The sequence below is a fragment of the Barbatula barbatula genome (assembly GCF_947034865.1).
Source record: "Barbatula barbatula genome assembly, chromosome: 3".
Taxonomy (NCBI): domain Eukaryota; kingdom Metazoa; phylum Chordata; class Actinopteri; order Cypriniformes; family Nemacheilidae; genus Barbatula; species Barbatula barbatula.
The window spans coordinates 1,175,471-1,197,319 of NC_136764.1; the positions used below are offsets into that span (position 1 = coordinate 1,175,471).

At 38.7% G+C, this 21,849-nt stretch overlaps 3 protein-coding genes and 1 long non-coding RNA gene across 6 annotated transcripts; 2 read left to right on the plus strand and 2 right to left on the minus strand.

Moving 5' to 3' along the window:
* The first annotated feature begins 615 nt into the window (after nucleotides 1–615).
* On the plus strand, nucleotides 616–6,209 carry mier1b (mesoderm induction early response 1b, transcriptional regulator). 2 transcript variants are annotated; one of them, XM_079453027.1, is made up of 12 exons: nucleotides 616–639; nucleotides 1,716–1,861; nucleotides 2,086–2,292; nucleotides 2,370–2,496; nucleotides 2,581–2,645; nucleotides 2,732–2,804; nucleotides 3,411–3,562; nucleotides 3,643–3,724; nucleotides 3,823–3,959; nucleotides 4,079–4,206; nucleotides 4,306–4,433; nucleotides 4,527–6,209. In XM_079453027.1, exons 2-12 carry the CDS (start codon nucleotides 1,763–1,765, stop codon nucleotides 4,802–4,804), a joined length of 1,476 nt encoding a protein of 491 aa, XP_079309153.1. In that variant the 5' UTR covers nucleotides 616–639; nucleotides 1,716–1,762; the 3' UTR covers nucleotides 4,805–6,209. The 2 variants fall into 2 exon arrangements, with proteins under 2 accessions (XP_079309153.1, XP_079309154.1); XM_079453028.1 differs by having other exon boundaries at nucleotides 3,865–3,959.
* A 129-nt stretch (nucleotides 6,210–6,338) lies between these two features.
* On the minus strand, nucleotides 6,339–11,097 carry slc35d1b (solute carrier family 35 member D1b). Of its 2 annotated transcripts, XM_079453033.1 has the most exons (13): nucleotides 10,892–11,097; nucleotides 10,510–10,543; nucleotides 10,323–10,409; nucleotides 9,947–10,014; nucleotides 9,208–9,279; nucleotides 9,056–9,124; nucleotides 8,714–8,816; nucleotides 8,464–8,556; nucleotides 8,217–8,284; nucleotides 7,850–7,928; nucleotides 7,669–7,751; nucleotides 7,531–7,583; nucleotides 6,339–7,390 (listed from the first exon to the last, which is right to left on the minus strand). In XM_079453033.1, exons 1-13 carry the CDS (start codon nucleotides 11,062–11,064, stop codon nucleotides 7,380–7,382), a joined length of 993 nt encoding a protein of 330 aa, XP_079309159.1. In that variant the 5' UTR covers nucleotides 11,065–11,097; the 3' UTR covers nucleotides 6,339–7,379. The 2 variants fall into 2 exon arrangements, with proteins under 2 accessions (XP_079309159.1, XP_079309158.1); XM_079453032.1 differs by lacking the exon at nucleotides 6,339–7,390 and having other exon boundaries at nucleotides 7,400–7,583.
* A 5,779-nt stretch (nucleotides 11,098–16,876) lies between these two features.
* LOC306892169 lies at nucleotides 16,877–21,459 on the plus strand. The gene is made up of 3 exons (XR_013786438.1): nucleotides 16,877–16,960; nucleotides 18,456–18,564; nucleotides 18,671–21,459. It is a non-coding gene; the product is annotated as an uncharacterized lncRNA (long non-coding RNA).
* LOC306892166 (complement C1q-like protein 2) lies at nucleotides 17,863–21,190 on the minus strand. The gene is made up of 5 exons (XM_079453039.1): nucleotides 20,959–21,190; nucleotides 20,670–20,753; nucleotides 20,490–20,573; nucleotides 20,278–20,397; nucleotides 17,863–20,191 (listed from the first exon to the last, which is right to left on the minus strand). Exons 1-5 carry the CDS (start codon nucleotides 21,122–21,124, stop codon nucleotides 19,908–19,910), a joined length of 738 nt encoding a protein of 245 aa, XP_079309165.1. The 5' UTR covers nucleotides 21,125–21,190; the 3' UTR covers nucleotides 17,863–19,907.
* Nucleotides 21,460–21,849: the final 390 nt, after the last annotated feature.

Here is a 21,849-nt window from a genome sequence, read left to right on the forward strand (position 1 = left end):
GCAGTTTAATATTGTGTTTGCACGAAAGATAAATTAAAATAAAAATGCAAAGAATCTGTTCAACTTCACATGTGGTGAATCTGATTTGAGTTCCTGTTTTATCAACATTAATCCTGCAGCTTATCTGTATTCAGTCTTTTCTTTCCACATTCACATAAAAACAAACCAGACATGATTTTATTAAGAGTTATTCTTAGGATGATCATACATGATATATATCCCTTAATACATGTTCTTGGATTTCTTATGCAGTTTATTTGTCCACATTATAAGATCTTAGGTTTTCTCTTTATTATCTTTTATCTGTATTTAATAAGGTTCCTTCTCGGCTGACATCACAAACTTTTTTCTCTTTAATCTTTTCCATTTTGTTATATAAGGGAAATGTTTCCTTGCTTTCGTGATTCTATTGAATACAGATTCAATCCTACGTATTTTGTTGATGTCAGCGTACAATAGATTGTGAATGTATAGACTCTTATTGAATGTGAATATAGTTACTCAACCTTTATAATGCAACACTCATCTCATTCATGTTTCACGTACAACGGGGATTTTTTGGGTAGAGTAAACAATGATGTAAATGATTTAATTGTGTTGTTTTTATTTTGCAGCCCTCCTTGGGGAGTTCAAGCCCAGGTATGACACGGTTATGTATTCCATCATTCTAAGCTGATGTTTATTCTATAGGGAGGGATGTATCCAAGAATAGTAGCTGATACTGAAAGATGACAATTATGTTGTGTATATGGTGGCAGATTATATTAAAAATACAGTTGTGTAGACTTTTAACTACATACCTGAACGTACGTGTTTTGTATCCAAGACTGCACACATCTCTGCTAAACATGTTCTTCAGGAGATAATGCTCCCACAAGGTTTCATCAAATGACAACAAAAGTTATCTAAATCCAAGAATGGCAGGAAACGAGAGTCCATGTTTATAAAATCCTTCAAATATAAGTGCAATATATTGATTTAAAACCTGTTAACTGTCACCGTTCCACCGGTTTATTTCAAGGTTCCAATCATGACAAACTATACTGTATATCTGTGGACAGGTCTTATCCTCTAGAATAAGAATCTGACCACTGTTTGACGATAGGAAGTTGTAAATAGTTTTATATTTCTAATATGTTTCAGTTTTCTGATATTATTTTTGGTTTTATCCTATTTATATGTTAGTTTTATGAAACATTTGTGTTTTATTCGTTGAGTTTGTGCATGAGAAAGTAAGAGAAGGGGAAAACCTTCTCAGCATGTGTTGTGGTGTTTAGGAAATATACATTGAAGCGTTCACGTCCCCCAAGTGGACATTTGCGATACAGGAGATAGAAGTGTTACAGATCGAGCTCAAATTCTCTTGGTTTACACATGTGGCTTTGAATTTCTACAGGTTTTTGGGCTTAGACAAATATTTATTTACATGAATAAATATATTTTTTATATATGATCAAAACCTTAAAATATAAATGTTTTACTGAAGTGATTCCGCGTCAGCACTAATATGCTAAATGTCTTCTTTCAAAAAAGACTGTACTCCAAAGCATTCATGACTTCTAACCATTTTTGCTTGGATAGTGTATTTTCACGTGTATGTTCAAAAAGGGCGGTGACGGTTAACAGCTATTCTCATAATGACATCGATAATCACTGAAAAATAACCGATAGTGTCCTGATGTTTTTTTCTATCCGCTCATGTGTCTCTCTGTAAGGAGTTTCGGTTGGTTCAGATAACGTCGACTTTGAGCCCTCAGCAGACATGTTGTTACCAGAGTATGAGGATGATCACACGCCTGAAGACGAAGAGCTGCCTGAAGGAGACGGCAACTTCAGCAATGAGATAGAAGAACTAGAAAAGGTTTGATTTCACGTCGATCATCCGCTGATGTTTATTCCCGTATAAGGTCCTGCCTGCTGTGGGGACATCTGACCCTGAGATCTGAGTTGTGTCATGTATTTGTCAAATTGTTGGGTTATACGGACGATTAACACTCATGTTCATGTCACATATATTGAATAATCCTAAACAGGTCGGATACTGGCATTAACTGGGGATATATGTGTAATGTTTGTGAACCGCAGGAGAGGGAAATGCCCATCCAGGAGCTCTTGAACCTCTACGGCTACAGAGGGAGTGGTTCAACGGGAGAAGAAGAAGAAGAGATGGAGGAGGAAGACGAGGAGGAGGAGGAGGAGGATGTGGATGGAGATGAGGATGATGAAGATGAAGGAGAGGACATGGATAATGATGAGAGCAGCAGAAGCACTGGAGAACTAAAGAAGAGCAAGGTCTGTCCCATAAGGAACTGGGATGTTAAGATTGTATCGTGAAGAGTTTTTGCATGATGTATGTGCGATGTGTCCAGGAGGATGGAGGGAAGATCTTCAAGGGTCTGGAGGAGGACAGCCACTCCACTGACGGCCGAGCGGGTGCGGTTCCAGCCTGTAACACAGCTGAACTCATACGGTCTCAGAACCGCAGCTACTTTCAGAGTAAGGGAGTTGAGACTAGTCAGTAAGTCTGTATTTGGAGACCGACTAAGACATCTCTTGACGACTTATTGAATTGTTTTTTAGATAATGAAGCGGACGAGGAATCAGAAGAGGATGAAGACTATGTTCCCTCCGAAGACTGGAAGAAAGTAAACACTGTTACGCTCTTATATCATCATTACGCGTCCCTGTCTCTGTTCAGATTTAATGTCTGTCAATAATGTGTTCTCAACAGGAGATCATGGTCGGCTCCATGTATCAGGCTGAAACCCCGTCTGGACTGTGCAAATACAAGGAGAATGAGAAAGGTACGAGTTTGCCTTTTATTTCTTGTAGGGTTGGAATATGCTCATAAACTGTATAGGCTTGATGTAGTCGTGGGTTTTGATTGACTGAACTTTTAAGGCTGTGTTCACATTTGACTGCTTTTTTGACAATGGCGCTAAATTATGCCCCAGCCGGCATTTTGGACGCCATTTTAGCTTTTCAAGCCTGCTCGACCAATCATCTTACTCGCATGTTGTTATGGAAGTGACAGCTCTGGCTACTTGCTTGTCATTGGTTAGCTGTGAAAAAGGTGCTAAGCGTAGGGCGTTTTATTTTTCAACTTTTCAAGGACTTTTTTGAAAACATGTTTTACTCCATAGGATTATAACGTAAAACAGACGGAAGTCAAATTTGAACATGGTCTAACATTGTTTACTTTAGCTTGCACGAGACCTTAAAATTCAAGTAGATTTTGATCGGCTGTCAATGTTTTATTGTTCCTATCAGCTGGGAAAAATAGCTCGGGAAGTGATCCAAATAATATTGTTCTTTTGTATCGTATTATAATCATGTGGGCTCCGCTTTTCTCTAATAACTTTATACAACACAACGTCTAGTGTTCGAATCTTCGACTCCTTCACTTGCAGTGTATGAATACGATGACCAGCTGCTGTGGAATCCTGACGTCCTCCCCGAAAACACAGTGGTGGATTTTCTCACTGATGCTTGTCGACGGACGGGAGAGGAGATGGGAGTAGATGCTATTCCTGAAGGATCCCACATCAAAGACAATGAGCAGGTATTTACCTCTGATCTCAATGGTTTTATAATAAAACAGTGCGACTTAACACACAATACAAACATGTTTTCTCCCCACAGGCCTTATATGAGCTGGTGAAGTGTAACTTTGACACCGCAGAAGCTTTACGGAGATTGAGATTTAACGTTAAAGCAGCCAGAGGTGAGAGATGGTCGGTTAGTGCCGTTACAACTTTATCGTCATCTCTCCAGTGTTACATTAAAAAGCTTTTTGTTTGTTTACTTGGATTCGATTTGAAGAATCCCACCGAATAGAATTAAAATGGTTGGTCTTTGCTGCAGAGGGATTGTCTGTATGGACAGAGGACGAATGCAGGAGTTTCGAACAAGGTTTAAAGGCTTATGGCAAAGACTTTCATTTCATCCAGGCCAACAAGGTACGGCTCTGTTTCTGTCATTCATCACAACAGAAAGTTTCATTTGCATGTTGTTATTAATGACAGACACCTGTAGATAACCACTAGATAAGTGATTGATTTGATTCGACCGCTTTCAGGTCAGAACGCGGTCAGTCGGGGACTGTGTGGCCTTTTATTACATGTGGAAGAAGTCAGAACGCTATGATTTCTTTGCACAACAAACTAGGCTTGGAAAAAGGAAATACAACCTTCACCCCGGGGTGACGTAAGTACCTCCGTACACATTGGAATAAAAATCCTGATAATCGTACGTCAACAAAAAAAGGAGCGCGTGGGTTTATTGTCGTCATGTGCTCTCTGGCAGGGATTACATGGACAGACTGCTGGATGAGACCGAGAGCACCGCCTCCAGTCGAGCAACCACGCCCTTACCCGCCCCCTCCAGCAGCAGCGCCAGCCAATCGGAGCGAGAGGACGTCAGCGGTCACAACGGTACCATTTGAACACGCCCAACGATTTCTGTGTGCTTTCTTGTTTGTGTATTTAAACAGTAATTGATTTGAATCCGTATGGTTTCTACTGAAGGATTCAGCAGTCACGTGTCCAGCGCAGACTCCACACAGACACTAAGCAGCGTGAACGAGGTGAAGAGTGAGTCTCTACATTCGAACGGAACGGACAGTCACGGGGACAGTCAGACAGATCATCAGGACTCCAACGGCTGTAAACTCACAGACACCCTTAACACGGACACTAACGGCTCTGTGACGCGACTTCTCGACAGGCCCACAAAAAAGTGCCGGACAGATTCAGACTCACCGGTCCTGGTTGAGACGGACCCTTCCAGAGCGAAGGAAGACTGAATCAAAGTTCAGACTGAATCAAAGTTCAGGCCGAAAACAGGAAGCGGTGCGATGGGACACAGCGCTGTGACGCCCATCCGACCCTGAACCCAAAGCCAAGCTGCTCCAAAAACACCACCCGTCAACTCCAACTACAGCCGGTCGATGCTCCTTTTTCACCAAACCATTTTACAGAGAAATGTATATTCTATTTGTAACGGAATTTGTCTGATATTTTTTTACCGACGAGATATTTATATTTTTATTAAGACATTTTGACAATGGGTGAATATGCCGTTATTAAAGCCATTACTTGTTATTCATGAGGAGGGTTTGTTGGTGGGCGTGAAGTCAGCGTACTGCAAGGCCCGACAGCTGTAGTACAACTAAATAAGCCAAGAGAATCACTCCTGAGCTTTGCTGTAAAGTGCTTGGAAACTCGTTGGTTTGCTTGCTGTATGGTCCAGTCTTTGGGTGAATCTTTATGCCCTAACCTAAATGAAAATATGTATATTTTGCATACAGAAAAGGAAGACTATTAGCTTTAATATGAAGATTTTCTGTCCATTTACACATATAGAAATCTTATAGACGGTCCTGTTGTCATCAGACGCTGTAATACATGAAAACCATCCTTTTCCCAACAGGTTTGCAAAAAATTGGTCCTTTAGTATTCATAACGTATGGATTCGCCCAGCTTCATTCTTGTGGGTTTTACCTCAATCACGACTTATGATGGTTAACTTGCACACACCTCATGCTTCTGATAATCACTGTACGTGTACCTGACGTTTTTCCTTTGGAGTTTTTGTACGTTTCATGCACAGCTGACGATTGTGAGGAAACTGTTTTTTGTAGCAAACGAACACTTATATTGACTGACTGTGACTGTAACGCCTTTCCTCAATCCACTATTAATGCAAAGGAACGCAATGCTATGATGTTAATCAATTAAAAAAATGACTGGTGCAACAATCAACGCAGAATAATTCAAAGTCTTTCACATTTATTTCAAGCTTTTTCATTTCTGTAATGTGTAAAAGCTTATGTAATATTATTTTATGCCCCCACACACTCTATGAGATGGGAAAGATCTGTGCTCCCAGATATGCCTTACATTTACAAGCGTAACTTTTGAAGTATTTTGTTACAGAAGTGAATTCACACTCCCAGCAGTCCTTGAACTACCCGTGCAAATAAACCTCTCTAGTGCTTTATCTGCACTGCAATCTTGATTTGGCTTATTCAATGTTTCCTGAGAAGTTTCCACTCGTGTATGTGATCTATGACTTCTTGAATCTGGCCCACTGCAGATGAAGAGCAGTCGTCTGTCATTGCCCACTGCTTCTTGTAATATTGTGCGGAGAGGTGTTTATTTAAACCATGACTGTAAGACTGACGTTTATCTAATAAACATTGTGAATGTATTCTAAGCTGTAGTATCGTCTGCTTGTACATAACTACTGTCTTCTGATTGGTCAATCACAGCCTTCTATGATAATATTGCTGTATAATGACTCTTTTGCAAATAGTCAATGCCATTTTCTATGTCTCATGTCACGCCACCGCCATACTTTTTTAATTCGTAGATATAAGTGGGATAATATACAGTCGGCCATTACAAAATAAACCTCTTTATTTCAGAGAGACACATGACGGGTACGGATCACTGAGACAATAGACAGTAAAGACAATAAGAGAAGGAACATCGTTTAAGATTTCATCAACAACTTTTTTTTTCAACTTAAACCAACCTTCATAAATTTGATTAAAATAATCATATAAATAATATGAAATAGTGCATATTAAAATTAAACAGTCAACAAAGGTTAACAATCGATCGCTTCTGAGTTTCAGAAGAAAAAATCATTCATTTTCTCAATAGAGAATTATTTTTTTGGTGCAAAAGCGATCTCCATAGTGATGACCTCTGAGTTCTAAACTGATGATATTTGTGACCCTGGACCACGAACCCAGTCGTAAGTAGCACAGGTATATTTGTTGCACTGGCAAAATACATTGTATGGGTCAAAATTATCAATTTTGTTCCTTATTAGGATATTCAGCAAAGATCACGTAACATGAAGATCGTTGTAAATTACCATAAATATATAAATTAATATTTTTTCATTTAGAATTACCGCTTTCAGGTTCATCTACTCACCACAACAGCATTAAAGCATTTAAGCCGATAGAGAGCGTTAAAACAAACCTGTTTCCTCTTATCAACGGCCTACACCAGCATCCAATGGACAACTTTAAAACTTATTTTTCTATCCCTAAGATTCCAGATTTTCAAATAGTTGGCCAAATATTGATTATAAAGCGTATTTATTCAACGTACAGATGATGTATAAATCTCAATTTCAAAAAATTTATCCATACTTGTTGTGTGGTCCAGGGTCACATAATTGATGATTTGATTACATCGTGTTGAAAGGTCATGATTTTTGTTCTCATTTTGGAACCAAACTCTTCAAATACTTTCAGAGACAAAGCTGTAGAGCCAAAGGCACTATGAAACACATCCACCGTTGACTCCCACCATCATTTGTTGACGTTCATCTTTTGTGATCATTTGATGTTGATTGTTTCATCAACTTGTTTCTGTTGAGAGACAAAACACTTTGCTAACACACTTCACTTTAATTCATAGTCAGAGAGGAAATGAAACCAATGGCATTAAGGTTTTGATTGATTTGCTTTTGAATATTTTGCTTCACAACCGTGTAGAATACAGCACTTACTTTTCTGTTCCTTAGTGAAAGTGATGTACGAGTACACGAGACTGCCAGCGATGCTGTTGAAAACAAATGATATCCAGGACGGAAATAATGTAGATTACCTGAAATACCTGAAGAACCTGCATATTAACACATTTTTACCTGATGTTTAAGCCGATAAAGTTTAGCCAAGTGAAGATATAATCTCCACCGAACACCATCCCAATATACGTCACCAAGATATTCTGTTGGGTTTTGTTAGAGGAATATATGTTAACTATAACATCACACCATATTTACTGTAGTTCAGCAGTGTTGAGAGGCTAATACGGTAAATACTGACCTTGATACAGCCAACAATTGTAGTAGTTAAAGCTGAGTTATAATGGGTACATAACATAATGGAGTACATGAGAATAAACCTGCCCAAAACAATACAAATATGACACTTGATATCAAAAAATGTTATTATTATATTACAATTTAATCTGGCTAAAAAACACTGAACACACTATATACAACGCTTACACGGTAACTTAGTAGTTACACAGTAAACTATACGAATTCATATTGATACCATATTAATTTTTAGCATTTTATTTTTCGTTTTGAGTTCGGTGTAAGACTAAAGGAAAATACATTACTGGACTGAATTATCGCGAGTTTAAAAAGCTGTACATTTTAGAAAAGACTGTAAATATCACTCTTACCCCATGACACACGATAAGACAAACTGGAAAACAAAGAAAAGGTCGGTCCAACCATCGTATTCCAAAGCCTGGAAATTCACAAAAGACGCATTTATTTTGCGTATTTTTCTTTGAACATACACACATAGCTTGTGTTATACACAATCAAATGGAAAAGATTTGCACGATAAACTTTCATTTTCTAAATGATATTAAGCTTAAAGAGTAAAACCTTTGCTGATCAGGAGAACGTTTATTCACTTCTTACTTTGTGAATGTCGCCGGTGAAGTACGCCAAAACAATAGTGGGAATGATCATCAATAAAGCATTATAGTACAAGAGCCCGTATTTTCCCAGTTCCTGAAAAGCAGGGTAAAATACCATGACAAAGAAAAGCTGGATACATTTTATATATATATATATATATATGTTATGAACACATTGAACCGACTCAAATGTGCATTTTAAAGCAGGATTTCAGCAATATGTTTGCAAGGATCTCTGAGGGTCACATTACCTTGGAGTCCAGTTTTTGTTTCATATAAGCCCCATTAGCAGCGGTCAGAATGTTGTTAAGTGTAATGAAAATGTATCCGTGGAGGTCAAAAGCTAAATCTGTACTGTGAAAGGAAATACATATATATTTAATTGAAGTGAGACTGAAGCAAATGTAAATCTACAGGGTCACAATAACCCGCAAAACCCAAATGATGCTGAATGCCGTCCAGGCTTGTTTATTAACACGATAAAACATTACAGACTAGCACATAAATGCAACGATAAATAAGCAGGCATGAGAAGAAAACACGACCGGAAAGGAAAACAAGTCAAGGTGTAGAATAATGTTTTAATAGCCCACCTTGCAGCTATAAATGCTCCAAAGATCATGGTGAACACTGTTGCCTTGATCGACCGTGAAAACGTCTTTCTACACGTAGATGAAAAGCCACACATGAGCGTTATAGTGCTACTGCTCCGAGTCTACAACAAACACTGAGTATACACACATACTTCAGCAGGTAACCCTCAAACAGCATTGTGAATAAAATGGAGAACCTTCTGAGCCCAGTAAACATTGGCAGACTGCAAAAGAAAACACACAGCGTGATACGTCAGGGATAATGTACAGGCAGCCGGTTGTTATAGCAGAAATAAGCCCCGACCGTGTCGCTGCTTGTACATTATCCCGCTTATTACACGGCTACTTGCCACACGAGAAAAAAATAGAAGTGAATTTGAAATATTTTATAAGCGAACTTTTACAGAACGCCGACCGTCTGCGAAGTAAAGCCGGTTTAATGTCGGTTTTAAAGGTAAGAAATGATGTTCAAATGGCAATTTGGTTGTAATATTTGTAAATATAAATGTCATATAACAAATTTATATTTAAACTGTCATAATGATTTGCTGCATGTGGGTGACCGTGTGTTATTAGTTTTGAGTCTGTGAATAATGAACCTGCAGATGTCTTGACTGGCCGATCAGAACCAAGCACTCCAACCAGCCGTGTAATAAGATATAATGAGAGTTTATTGAAAACATAACAATACTTACAAAAGGACAAAGCGTGAGTGTTGAATTTATATATAAATCCTAAATCATTGTTTTTAACGGTAATGCAAGTGTATTAGTTGACTCATATAAGCAGTGGTTTTATTCATCGCTATATATAGAGAGTGATAGTGTATACGTCACAAAAGTCGTGATCATCACGTGTTGGTCTTTCTGGTCTTAATATTGAAGCCCTTACTTGACTTGTTTTGTTCCAAACAGGCCTGTTAGTTGATTTCCCACATACAGTAAAGGGAGAGGAAACACCTGCAATAAACATCATTTCATCATTTATTCATTCCAGACGTTCTTCCATTCGGTTCAGCAGGCGACACTTTTCATGGTTTGTTATATTTAACCTCTGATCTTACGGCTGGAATACACTACGATATATATATATTTCAAACTAGACATCATTCGTTTTGAATGTTTTAGATAGAAACACACTAACTGATGGAATCTGCAGACTTGCACAGACTTCCTGCAACAAGTCCAGACTGAAAATCTGAGCAAAAGTGTTGAAGTGTGCGTTGGCCTGTACGACACAATGACAAACGCCGTACATCTCTTCTTACCTTCTGCACGACAGTCCCGTCGAAATCTGGGAAATCGATCACATGGAACCATTTGGCCCCTCGCAAAACAAAAACAGTTGCCAACATCTGCAAAATGTCAAATGTGAACTCGTGTCACACGTGATAGATGTTAATGTATCAGTTTATATAGTGAAATGTTATGAATGGGTCAAACGGAGGGTCGTACCTGGCCGATTCCCACTGATAAGGAGGACGGGAATCTGTGAACACACAGAGGTTATATGAATCATGAAGTACAGTATTAAACCTCCTGCTAACGTAACGCAATATATTTGTATCCTATCAATGATTATAACACAAAAATGACGTCACTTCCATGGGTTACAAACACAAGGAGTCTAATAAAATGAACAGCGGCTTTTCACCTGGTTGCAGGTGTGCTTGCAAACTATGACGAAGCTTTTTATTAAAGTCACGTCAACGTGAGCAACGTCAGCGAAAGTTAATGTACCGATTATTTAATAACAAGGCCTGCCGTAATGTTGCGGTAAGATCGCGTCACAATGAAAGCGACCGAATATAAACGCGATTTCTGTAATGCGTGTTACCTGTAAGTTGTGAGGACGCTCTTGTTAACTACAACGATGAGAAAAGAAGCGAGTCCGTAGAAACCTGCAGCGAATAACTTCAGATATAACGCCGATGTCCCGGTGTCTTCTCCCGGCACGACATGTTTCGCGTTACTGTCGGGAGATCTCTTGCGCGCTCGAGCGGCCGCCATGCTTCCCGCTTCCCGTAGTGCTCAAACTACACTGTACAGTGTTCGTTCCCTGGACTTAAAGCGACAGTGAGAGTTTAACTCTCTTAGTGTTAACGAACCAATCTAACTGTGCACAAATTCAGAGTGTAAACGAAACCACGGTACAACCCAGAGAGCACAATCCATCTGACTTGAGTCTATTTGACGTCTGCATTTACATCTGCAATACACAGTTTGCTCATCTGCAATACGTCTGGGAGATGTCTGAACATCTGTAATACGTCTGCTAAAGATCTGGAAAACATCTGCTGCGTAAAAACATCTGCTAAACACCTTAGAAAGAGCTGTTGTTCATCCATTCTAAATCATAAACATCTTACAGACGTCTTCTAGATGACTACATGACGTCTGACAGCGGACATCTACGAGGCGTATTGCAGATGAGCAAACTGTGTATTGTAGATGTCTGAACATCTGTAATACGTCTGCTAAAGATCTGGAAAACATCTGCTGCGTAAAAACATCTGCTAAACACCTTAGAAAGAGCTGTTGTTCATCCATTTTAAATCATAAACATCTTACAGACGTCTTCTAGATGACTACATGACGTCTGACAGCGGACATCTACGAGGCGTATTGCAGATGAGCAAACTGTGTATTGTAGATGTCTGAACATCTGTAATACGTCTGCTAAAGATCTGGAAAACATCTGCTGCGTAAAAACATCTGCTAAACACCTTAGAAAGAGCTGTTGTTCATCCATTCTAAATCATAAACATCTTACAGACGTCTTCTAGATGACTACATGACGTCTGACAGCGGACATCTACGAGGCGTATTGCAGATGAGCAAACTGTGTATTGTAGATGTCTGAACATCTGTAATACGTCTGCAAGATCTGGAAAACATCTGCGGCGTAAAAACATCTGCTAAACACCTTAGAAAGAGCTGTTGTTCATCCATTCTAAATCATAAACATCTTACAGACGTCTTCTAGATGACTACATGACGTCTGACAGCGGACATCTACGAGGCGTATTGCAGATGAGCAAACTGTGTATTGTAGATGTCTGAACATCTGTAATACGTCTGCTAAAGATCTGGAAAACATCTGCTGCGTAAAAACATCTGCTAAACACCTTAGAAAGAGCTGTTGTTCATCCATTCTAAATCATAAACATCTTACAGACGTCTTCTAGATGACTACATGACGTCTGACAGCGGACATCTACGAGGCGTATTGCAGATGAGCAAACTGTGTATTGTAGATGTCTGAACATCTGTAATACGTCTGCAAGATCTGGAAAACATCTGCTGCGTAAAAACATCTGCTAAACACCTTAGAAAGAGCTGTTGTTCATCCATTCTAAATCATAAACATCTTACAGACGTCTTCTAGATGACTACATGACGTCTGACAGCGGACATCTACGAGGCGTATTGCAGATGAGCAAACTGTGTATTGTAGATGTCTGAACATCTGTAATACGTCTGCAAGATCTGGAAAACATCTGCGGCGTAAAAACATCTGCTAAACACCTTAGAAAGAGCTGTTGTTCATCCATTCTAAATCATAAACATCTTACAGACGTCTTCTAGATGACTACATGACGTCTGACAGCGGACATCTACGAGGCGTATTGCAGATGAGCAAACTGTGTATTGTAGATGTCTGAACATTTGTAATACGTCTGCTAAAGATCTGGAAAACATCTGCTGCGTAAAAACATCTGCTAAACACCTTAGAAAGAGCTGTTGTTCATCCATTCTAAATCATAAACATCTTACAGACGTCTTCTAGATGACTACATGACGTCTGACAGCGGACATCTACGAGGCGTATTGCAGATGAGCAAACTGTGTATTGTAGATGTCTGAACATCTGTAATACGTCTGCAAGATCTGGAAAACATCTGCTGCGTAAAAACATCTGCTAAACACCTTAGAAAGAGCTGTTGTTCATCCATTCTAAATCATAAACATCTTACAGACGTCTTCTAGATGACTACATGACGTCTGACAGCGGACATCTACGAGGCGTATTGCAGATGAGCAAACTGTGTATTGTAGATGTCTGAACATCTGTAATACGTCTGCAAGATCTGGAAAACATCTGCGGCGTAAAAACATCTGCTAAACACCTTAGAAAGAGCTGTTGTTCATCCATTCTAAATCATAAACATCTTACAGACGTCTTCTAGATGACTACATGACGTCTGACAGCGGACATCTACGAGGCGTATTGCAGATGAGCAAACTGTGTATTGTAGATGTCTGAACATCTGTAATACGTCTGCAAGATCTGGAAAACATCTGCGGCGTAAAAACATCTGCTAAACATCTTAGAAAGAGCTGTTGTTCATCCATTTTAAATCATAAACATCTTACAGACGTCTTCTAGATGACTACATGACGTCTGACAGCGGACATCTACGAGGCGTATTGCAGATGAGCAAACTGTGTATTGTAGATGTCTGAACATCTGTAATACGTCTGCAAGATCTGGAAAACATCTGCGGCGTAAAAACATCTGCTAAACACCTTAGAAAGAGCTGTTGTTCATCCATTCTAAATCATAAACATCTTACAGACGTCTTCTAGATGACTACATGACGTCTGACAGCGGACATCTACGAGGCGTATTGCAGATGAGCAAACTGTGTATTGTAGATGTCTGAACATCTGTAATACGTCTGCAAGATCTGGAAAACATCTGCGGCGTAAAAACATCTGCTAAACATCTTAGAAAGAGCTGTTGTTCATCCATTTTAAATCATAAACATCTTACAGACGTCTTCTAGATGACTACATGACGTCTGACAGCGGACATCTACGAGGCGTATTGCAGATGAGCAAACTGTGTATTGTAGATGTCTGAACATTTGTAATACGTCTGCAAGATCTGGAAAACATCTGCGGCGTAAAAACATCTGCTAAACATCTTGGAAAGAGCTGTTGTTCATCCATTTTAAATCATAAACATCTTACGGACGTCTTCTAGAGGTCTACATGACGTCAGCGGACATCTCCGAGGCGTATTGCAGATGAGCAAACTGTGTATTGTAGATGTCTGAACATCTGTAATACGTCTGCTAAAGATCTGGAAAACATCTGCGGCGTAAAAACATCTGCTAAACACCTTAGAAAGAGCAGCTTTACATCAATTTTAAATCATAAACATCTTACAGACGTCTTCTAGAGGTCTACATGACGTCTGACAGCGGACATCTACGAGGCGTATTGCAGATGAGCAAACTGTGTATTGTAGATGTCTGAACATCTGTAATACGTCTGCAAGATCTGGAAAACATCTGCGGCGTAAAAACATCTGCTAAACATCTTGGAAAGAGCTGTTGTTCATCCATTTTAAATCATAAACATCTTACGGACGTCTTCAGAGGTCTACATGACGTCAGCGGACATCTCCGAGGCGTATTGCAGATGAGCAAACTGTGTATTGTAGATGTCTGAACATCTGTAATACGTCTGCTAAAGATCTGGAAAACATCTGCGGCGTAAAAACATCTGCTAAACACCTTAGAAAGAGCAGCTTTACATCAATTTTAAATCATAAACATCTTACAGACGTCTTCTAGAGGTCTACATGACGTCTGACAGCGGACATCTACGAGGCGTATTGCAGATGAGCAAACTGTGTATTGTAGATGTCTGAACATCTGTAATACGTCTGCTAAAGATCTGGAAAACATCTGCGGCGTAAAAACATCTGCTAAACATCTTGGAAAGAGCTGTTGTTCATCCATTTTAAATCATAAACATCTTACGGACGTCTTCTAGAGGTCTACATGACGTCAGCGGACATCTCCGAGGCGTATTGCAGATGAGCAAACTGTGTATTGTAGATGTCTTGCAGGTGTAAATGCATACGTTAAATAGACGTAAGCCATATGGATGTGTGCTATCTGGGAAGGCTTAATATGAAAGCAAATTCTCTATAAATGAATAAGTTAGCCATATTAATGATATCACGCAATCGTCATCTGGGGAATATGCACCATTCACGGTTTGTTGGCTAGCTTCTTTCTTTATTGTTAGGAGATCGAAGCTTTTAATATGTTATCCATCCAGTTTTATAGGTTTATATGTTTACATTTAGTCATTTAGCAGACGCTAAACGTTGAATTTATATGTTTTTAATTGCAACAGATAAGAAATATATATTGAAACAAATAACTATTTCCATACATATTACAATGCAATATTACAATAAAAATACTATTTGTATGGGTATACATTAAATCTTTTAAATCAGGATGCAATGACACTTTCCCCACCAGATTATTTGACAAAACATATTCAAGTCAAGTCAACTTTATTTATAAAGCGCTTTTTAAAAATGTTCATTGTTACAAAGCAGCTGTACAAGAAAACATTGACTATAAGCAAAACATAAAATGTTAAGTCAAAACACAGGTCAAATATCAGACAGACTATAAATTCCTATATGCAGTGTTAATTAAATAAGACTATCAAATTCTAGCAGCCCCCCCGGCTAGGCAAACAGTACAAAACAGTCTGCAAACGGTGGCGAGGAACCCAAAACTCCATTGGAGGAGAAAAAACCTCAGAGGGAAACCAGGCCTTTACCAGGGGATTCCAGTTCCCCTCTGGCAAAAACTGCTGCCTCTGCACAAGCTCGACAAAACCATTAGATTTATGATTATCATTAATAATTTTGTAGAGTCACGTCGCTTGATAAAATAAATAAAAGTAAAAAAATAATAAAAAATAAAATAAAAGAGTTTTGAACCATAGCACTTTACTTACTTTCTGTGCTTTGAGTTTAGTCTTAATTTGTGTTTCCGAACGTGAACGAAGGTTGTGAAATGACTTCAGGGTGACATCATTTTCATTTTTTTTGTTGAATGAAAGATGTCTGGCAACTGGAGCCGTCTCTTAATGCTCTGTCATCCAGATTTTGGAGCTCAGTCCATCCAACTGAAGCCGGTGAGCCGACGCTCGTTTTATGAGAAACAAGGTCCTTGAAGCGAGTTGTGCTGGAGAACTGTGGCCAGATCTGGAGAGGTGACGGAGACTGAAATATCCTGAATGCAACTGAAGTTAAACTAAAATAAAATCAACCTGTTTGCAATCGCAGCCCATAGCCTCAATAAAAACGAATAAAACCTGTTACATTATTAGGAAACGTATGTAATAATTGTAAATGTAAATAGTTTTGTATTAACTTTTGCAATCATGCACAATACACTTGCATGGAGAGCTCCATCAATATTATTCAGCAGACTTACAAAAGAGCATTTCACATTTTGTCAAAAAGGACGAAACACTTTGTGTTGTATTTAAAAGGGATACTTCACCCAAAAAGGAATATTCTGTCATGATTTACTACCCTCTACTTGTTCCAATCCTTCATGAAGTTCTTTGTTTGGTTGAACACAAAGAAAGATATTTGGGAAAATGTTGGCAACTGACATTTATTGGACGAAAAATTAAAATGGAAGTCAAAGGTGCCCTGGAACTGCTTGTTTGTCCTAAATCCTTCAAAATGTTTAATTTAGTGTTCAACTGAACAAAAAAAGATAGGCCGCATTATTCATCAAAAATCATGTTATTTATTTGGTTATATAATAATATTATATATTGATATGTTTTTATGTTGTTAGTTAGCTGTATGTTTTGTTATCACGGCTTAAATAAAAACAAACCAACTGCAGTTTGATTGATATTAATTGGGATACACAATAAAAAACATGAGTTTTGATCAAGTTTATCCTATACGACTAATGACCACCATGCTCCGGAGCGGGAGGTGGCGGTAATGCGCTAATACGTTGGTTGCCAACCGCCCTTAACCATCAGCAGAAGAAGAAGCGGCTACCGGAACCAGAAAAAGCGAGGAAGTCACTGCTGAGGATGAAGAAGACCTTACTGTCAGGTTAGTGTCATGTCTGGATGTGAATCTGCTTTGAATATTTAATAGGGATGAGATCTGTAGCTGTGGGCTATTTCTGCGGTGAAAATGAAGATTAATAAAAGAAATCAAACCACATTATTACATAAAAAGATTTGTATATAAAAACAACAATCATAACATGAACAATCATGTCCACTCAAAGCCTTATCGGTGTCCTTCACACCTGCTAAAAATAAATGAATGTTTAATAGATGTTTATATGATTTGAGGACTTAAAATGGTGTTCTTGAATTGTTTGTAGTGATTATTCAGTGTGAAACACATGCCTTATGTCAACATTGATAAGTGTTATGATTTGCCATCACACAACTCACAAGGCTGTTCTCAAAAATGGTCCCATACATATTGCACTCATCTTACGTATAGGGTATGTCAAATGATCCACTTGCATCTATAACACAACATATATCTGTAACCTAGATTTCACAAGTGATGCTTATCCTGAGATGATCACTGTCCGTAGGTCACTTGCAAACTGTTTCGTTCTTGATCTACATAGTAAAACTAACCAAGTATCATTTAAAGGAGGGGTGTCCGATTTCCGAATAACGTCCGAGTACCAAAACTACCTTGTAGCCAATAGTTTGCGAACGAATCGTTATGTTCCGGTGAACCCGTCGTTCCAAATCGGACTGAACCGTTCTTAACAGTTCACGTCTCCACTAAGCACTTATTGACAATTTACTCATTTTCTGGCGTGTCTGACTGTTCCTCTGACTCGAAATAAAACATTTGATTATTCGCGGTACTGAACCGAAGTGGGTGAAGAGGGAACTAATGAGTACGAGCAGCTGATACCGGGCTGTATATACTGAGCCGAGAGCCTCCATCAGAGGTGCGATACTATGAAACACATTGGAAATATGTTCAGGACTTTATTATTGCATTATCACTGTATGTACACCGATCTGCAGCGCCGTTTACGTTCGTGCCAATGCTAGACCAGTTATTACTCAGCTGTATAGGAAGCCGGTTGTTATCACAGAAATAACCCCCCACAGTGTGATCACCCGACGTGAAGCGGAGGGTCTTGTATCACACTGAAGGGGCTTATTTTACGACAACACCTGCTTGTACATTATCACGCTTATTACACGGCTACTTGGCACATGCGAAAAAAACTGGAAGTAAAACTGAAATATTTGATTAGGTCATTTTTACCAAATGCAGACTTTCCGTGAGGAAGCCGTTTAGTTTCGGTTTCAAAGTCAGAAACAACGTTCAAATGTCACGAACAGGCAAATTGGTTTAATCATTTATAAATATAATGTCATATATGTAAAAGACATATTTATAATACATTTTTCTGTAATATTAAACTGCTTGTAGATGTTTTGATCAAGATGTGTTGCAGTCACAAGTGCCCATCCAGTGTTAAGATATAAAAATTGTGTATACATTATTTGCTTAAAGATCTGACTGTGAAAAGTATTAATTTCTTGATCTATTTCGTCAGGTCAAGACTTACACAAGAATAACAAGGTGTAAAGCCAGTTGTGTGACACAGTTCTGACAAGTAATCCATGAAGAAAAGATTAAAGACATGAGTGAACAGGAAGAAACAGGTTGGTGACCATTCTGGATTTTTTTCATCACTGTATGAGTTTTGATTTTATGGTCTTCAAATGACAGAACCATTTATCACAAAAATGTGTATCGTCTTCACTTTAGACCCGATGAAACTGGAAGAAACATCAAAACCAGTAACTACAACTAATTCCATCAAGATTTGTTTTTCGAAAACCGCCAGCAAATCTTTTCTTTGCCCTCATTGTGAAAAGGTACTTGGAAGTAAATGTAGCCTTGCGGAGCACATCAGAATCCACACTGGAGAGCGCCCGCACCCTTGTCCTCACTGTGGAAGGTGTTTCATTCGAAAAGCAAGGCTTACAGAACACATGACAGTTCACACCGGAGAGCGTCCGTTCGCATGTCCTCAGTGTGAAAAGAGTTTCAGACGAGGAGCAATGCTTAAGCAGCACATGAGAATCCACACCGGAGAGCGCCCGTACACATGCCCTCAATGTGAAAAGAGTTTCATACATGAAGCAAATCTGAGAAAGCACATCAAAATTCATACTGGAGAGCGTCCATACTCGTGCGTCCAGTGTGGGAAAAGTTTCATTCACAAACACAAACTTGACATCCATGTGAGGATTCACACCGGGGAGCGTCCGTACAAGTGTGTTCAGTGCGGAAAGACTTTCAACAGGCAAGATAAACTCACAGCTCACATGAGAGTTCACACTGGACACTACCCATACACGTGTTCTCAGTGTGAAAAGAGCTTCGCCAAAAAAGCCACTCTTAAGAGCCACATGAAGATTCACACTGGAGAGGCTTTACGGCCGGAAAAGATGCTTTCAGCTGCTTTGTGATTAGATTTTAAGAGCAAAACTCTCAACTAAAAGCTTTTATTGCCATTTAGGAAAACTAAAATAAATGTTAAAGGTATTATTTATTCACTCGTTATTTTCGCGTGACGTGATCTGACAAATATTATCAAGTTGCGGTCGATTCGCGCCATTTGCATCGCCTGCTGCGAATGCGTGTCTAATCTCGTCTTTGCATTGACTTTGTATGTAATTTACTCGATTGTTCAAGTTTGGTGTGAACACAGCTTAAGTCATAATGCTGGGTTCACACCAAACGTGAACAATCGCGTTCCACGCTCTTTACTACTGGGGGTAAAAGTTTGTTATTTTATAAATGACAAATTTTTCAACCTTCGCAGAAGCATCAATCTCGCCTCTATACTCCTCTTTGCATTGACTTTGTATGTAATTTACTCATGCAAATCGCTAAATTCTCATTTGGTGTGAACTGAGCATAATACATACATTTTTTGCAAACATGTTTTAAGTCTTGATATTTATTTATGGTAATTAAACTCAGGGACATGTTCTGATCACATTTGGAAAAGCAGGTGTCCACTAAAGGTGCTGTGATGAAGTTCATTGTCAAAAATCCAATATCCTGGGTAAAGTTTTACATATACTCTATCACCCTTTTCCAGCAACAGGGAAACTCCATTGGAAGAGCTGATAAATCCATCATCCTGATGTGCATATGTAGAAAACACAAGTTCATCGTTTTTAAACAGGGCTGCGATCACAGCTTTATCTCGAGTTCCATATGCCTTTGAAAACACCATGAATACATAGATTCCCCTCATAGGCGATGTAAGGATTCCTGTGTCCAATGAAGATACCAATGAATTAGTGAACAAATCTTTTATAAAATAGCAACAATATTTTCAAACTTTATGAACTGTGTACCTGTGTTTGGATCGTAGGCATTTCCAGTGTTGAGAAAGACGTGTTTGTAAATCAGTGTGTGAAAACTGGCATAAGGCCCATTAGAGGACAACAGAGACGTTGAGAAAACAACTTTTGAAGCTAAAGCAGAAAATATATGAGATTACAAGTTCTATCAATTCAGGCTAAATGTTATTAATTCAGTTCAACAAAACTTGAATTTCTTACATTACCATTTTTTTGTTTTATAAGTTCATCAACTTTAAACTTGATGTCATTCATAGTAGCAGACATGACCTCCATCTTTATTGCCTGTGCTAAAACAATCATTGATCGAAGAAAAGTAATTCATTACAAGTAAATGTTCTTGATCATTTTAATGCATGATATTGGAAACGTTTCTTTTACGTTACCTTTATTTTCTGTTATTAGTTCATCCATTTGGATCTTTCTCTCATTCATTTTATCATTCAAGGATGCCAGCTCTTGCTCCTGTGCTGTAAGAATCATTCAAGAACTATAAAATTCATACATGGACAGTAAAGGCCAATGTCATCCACTTTTCATCTTTTGGCCAACTACTGAAACACAGTGCATACTCCTTCAACTTGAATCCATTTTCTAAGAAAAATGAAACCATGTTGAATCTTTCAGGCCCTGTCTCAGTGTGGTCTTTAAACAGGATTGTCTGTAGTATTTTACCTGTGCTTTTTATTCGCAGTTGTTCCATTTTACTGTCCGTAGATTTCATCCTGATTTCCATGTTTGTTATCTTCTGCAGTTCAGCGAGGATGGTGATGTTTGGTGAAAGTATATCTGCTGTTATTGCCCACACATTGAGCATTAAAACTGTTATAAGCTTCAACATGGTTTGTCTCTTTTACTCTTCATGTATCAACGGAATGACAGATCCCTACCCTCATGAAGACAGGATAAACAACTTGTGTAACTGTTTACTGTTCAACAGACTTTGGACTGCAAAGTTTCTTAACCTGTGATTGTATCATTTTCTTCTTTGTCTAAAAATAACTTGTATTATACATGTACTTTCTCGTTTTAAAGGGTTCATTTGGTTCGAATGTGTGTTTTAATGTCTCTTTGTTGTGTTATAAGTTGCTCATGCATGTATTAGACACGTAAAATTGAAAAAATATGAAGTGTCGGAATAAAAGATGCTTTTTATCTAAAAGCGAATGCTCACCCAGACCTGCCTGAAACGCCTCGTGTAGCCACACCCCCACAAATCTACGTCAGCTTGTGGTATGATCTGACTAAGACCGCGCAAATGTACATGCACGTAATGTGGGCGTACCTACCAATACAATTGAAGAGGAACCTGATGCACCCAAATATGGTAAGAGGCGTTACCCTTCCGTCACACTCTTGCAGTATTCCACCAATCACTACGCACTGGTTGACTGGCCAATCATAGCACACTTCGCTTTCCTGCGTAGCGAAGAGGAGATACAAACATGCACGGAAGTGGAAAATACAATTAATTCGTGTATACACATCACATCTAAAAACAAGACTAAACAAACATACTATTCATTTCAGCCGTGTCATATGACCCCTTTAAATATCCGTTCTTCA

Coding starts and splice junctions, on each gene's coding strand:
- mier1b (XM_079453027.1), top strand. CDS start 1,763: ATGTTGTTACCAGAGTATGAGGATGATCACACGCCTGAAGACGAAGAG. Junction 2,497..2,580: donor GAACCGCAGCTACTTTCAGA/GTAAGGGAGTTG, acceptor ATTGTTTTTTAG/ATAATGAAGCGGACGAGGAA. Junction 2,805..3,410: donor ATACAAGGAGAATGAGAAAG/GTACGAGTTTGC, acceptor CTTCACTTGCAG/TGTATGAATACGATGACCAG.
- LOC306892166 (XM_079453039.1), bottom strand. CDS start 21,124: ATGTTGAAGCTTATAACAGTTTTAATGCTCAATGTGTGGGCAATAACA. Junction 20,754..20,958: donor ACTGCGAATAAAAAGCACAG/GTAAAATACTAC, acceptor TGATTCTTACAG/CACAGGAGCAAGAGCTGGCA. Junction 20,574..20,669: donor ACTAATAACAGAAAATAAAG/GTAACGTAAAAG, acceptor TGATTGTTTTAG/CACAGGCAATAAAGATGGAG.
- slc35d1b (XM_079453032.1), bottom strand. CDS start 11,064: ATGGCGGCCGCTCGAGCGCGCAAGAGATCTCCCGACAGTAACGCGAAA. Junction 9,125..9,207: donor TTTGAGGGTTACCTGCTGAA/GTATGTGTGTAT, acceptor ATCTACGTGTAG/AAAGACGTTTTCACGGTCGA. Junction 7,929..8,216: donor GTCTTATCGTGTGTCATGGG/GTAAGAGTGATA, acceptor TGTTTTGGGCAG/GTTTATTCTCATGTACTCCA.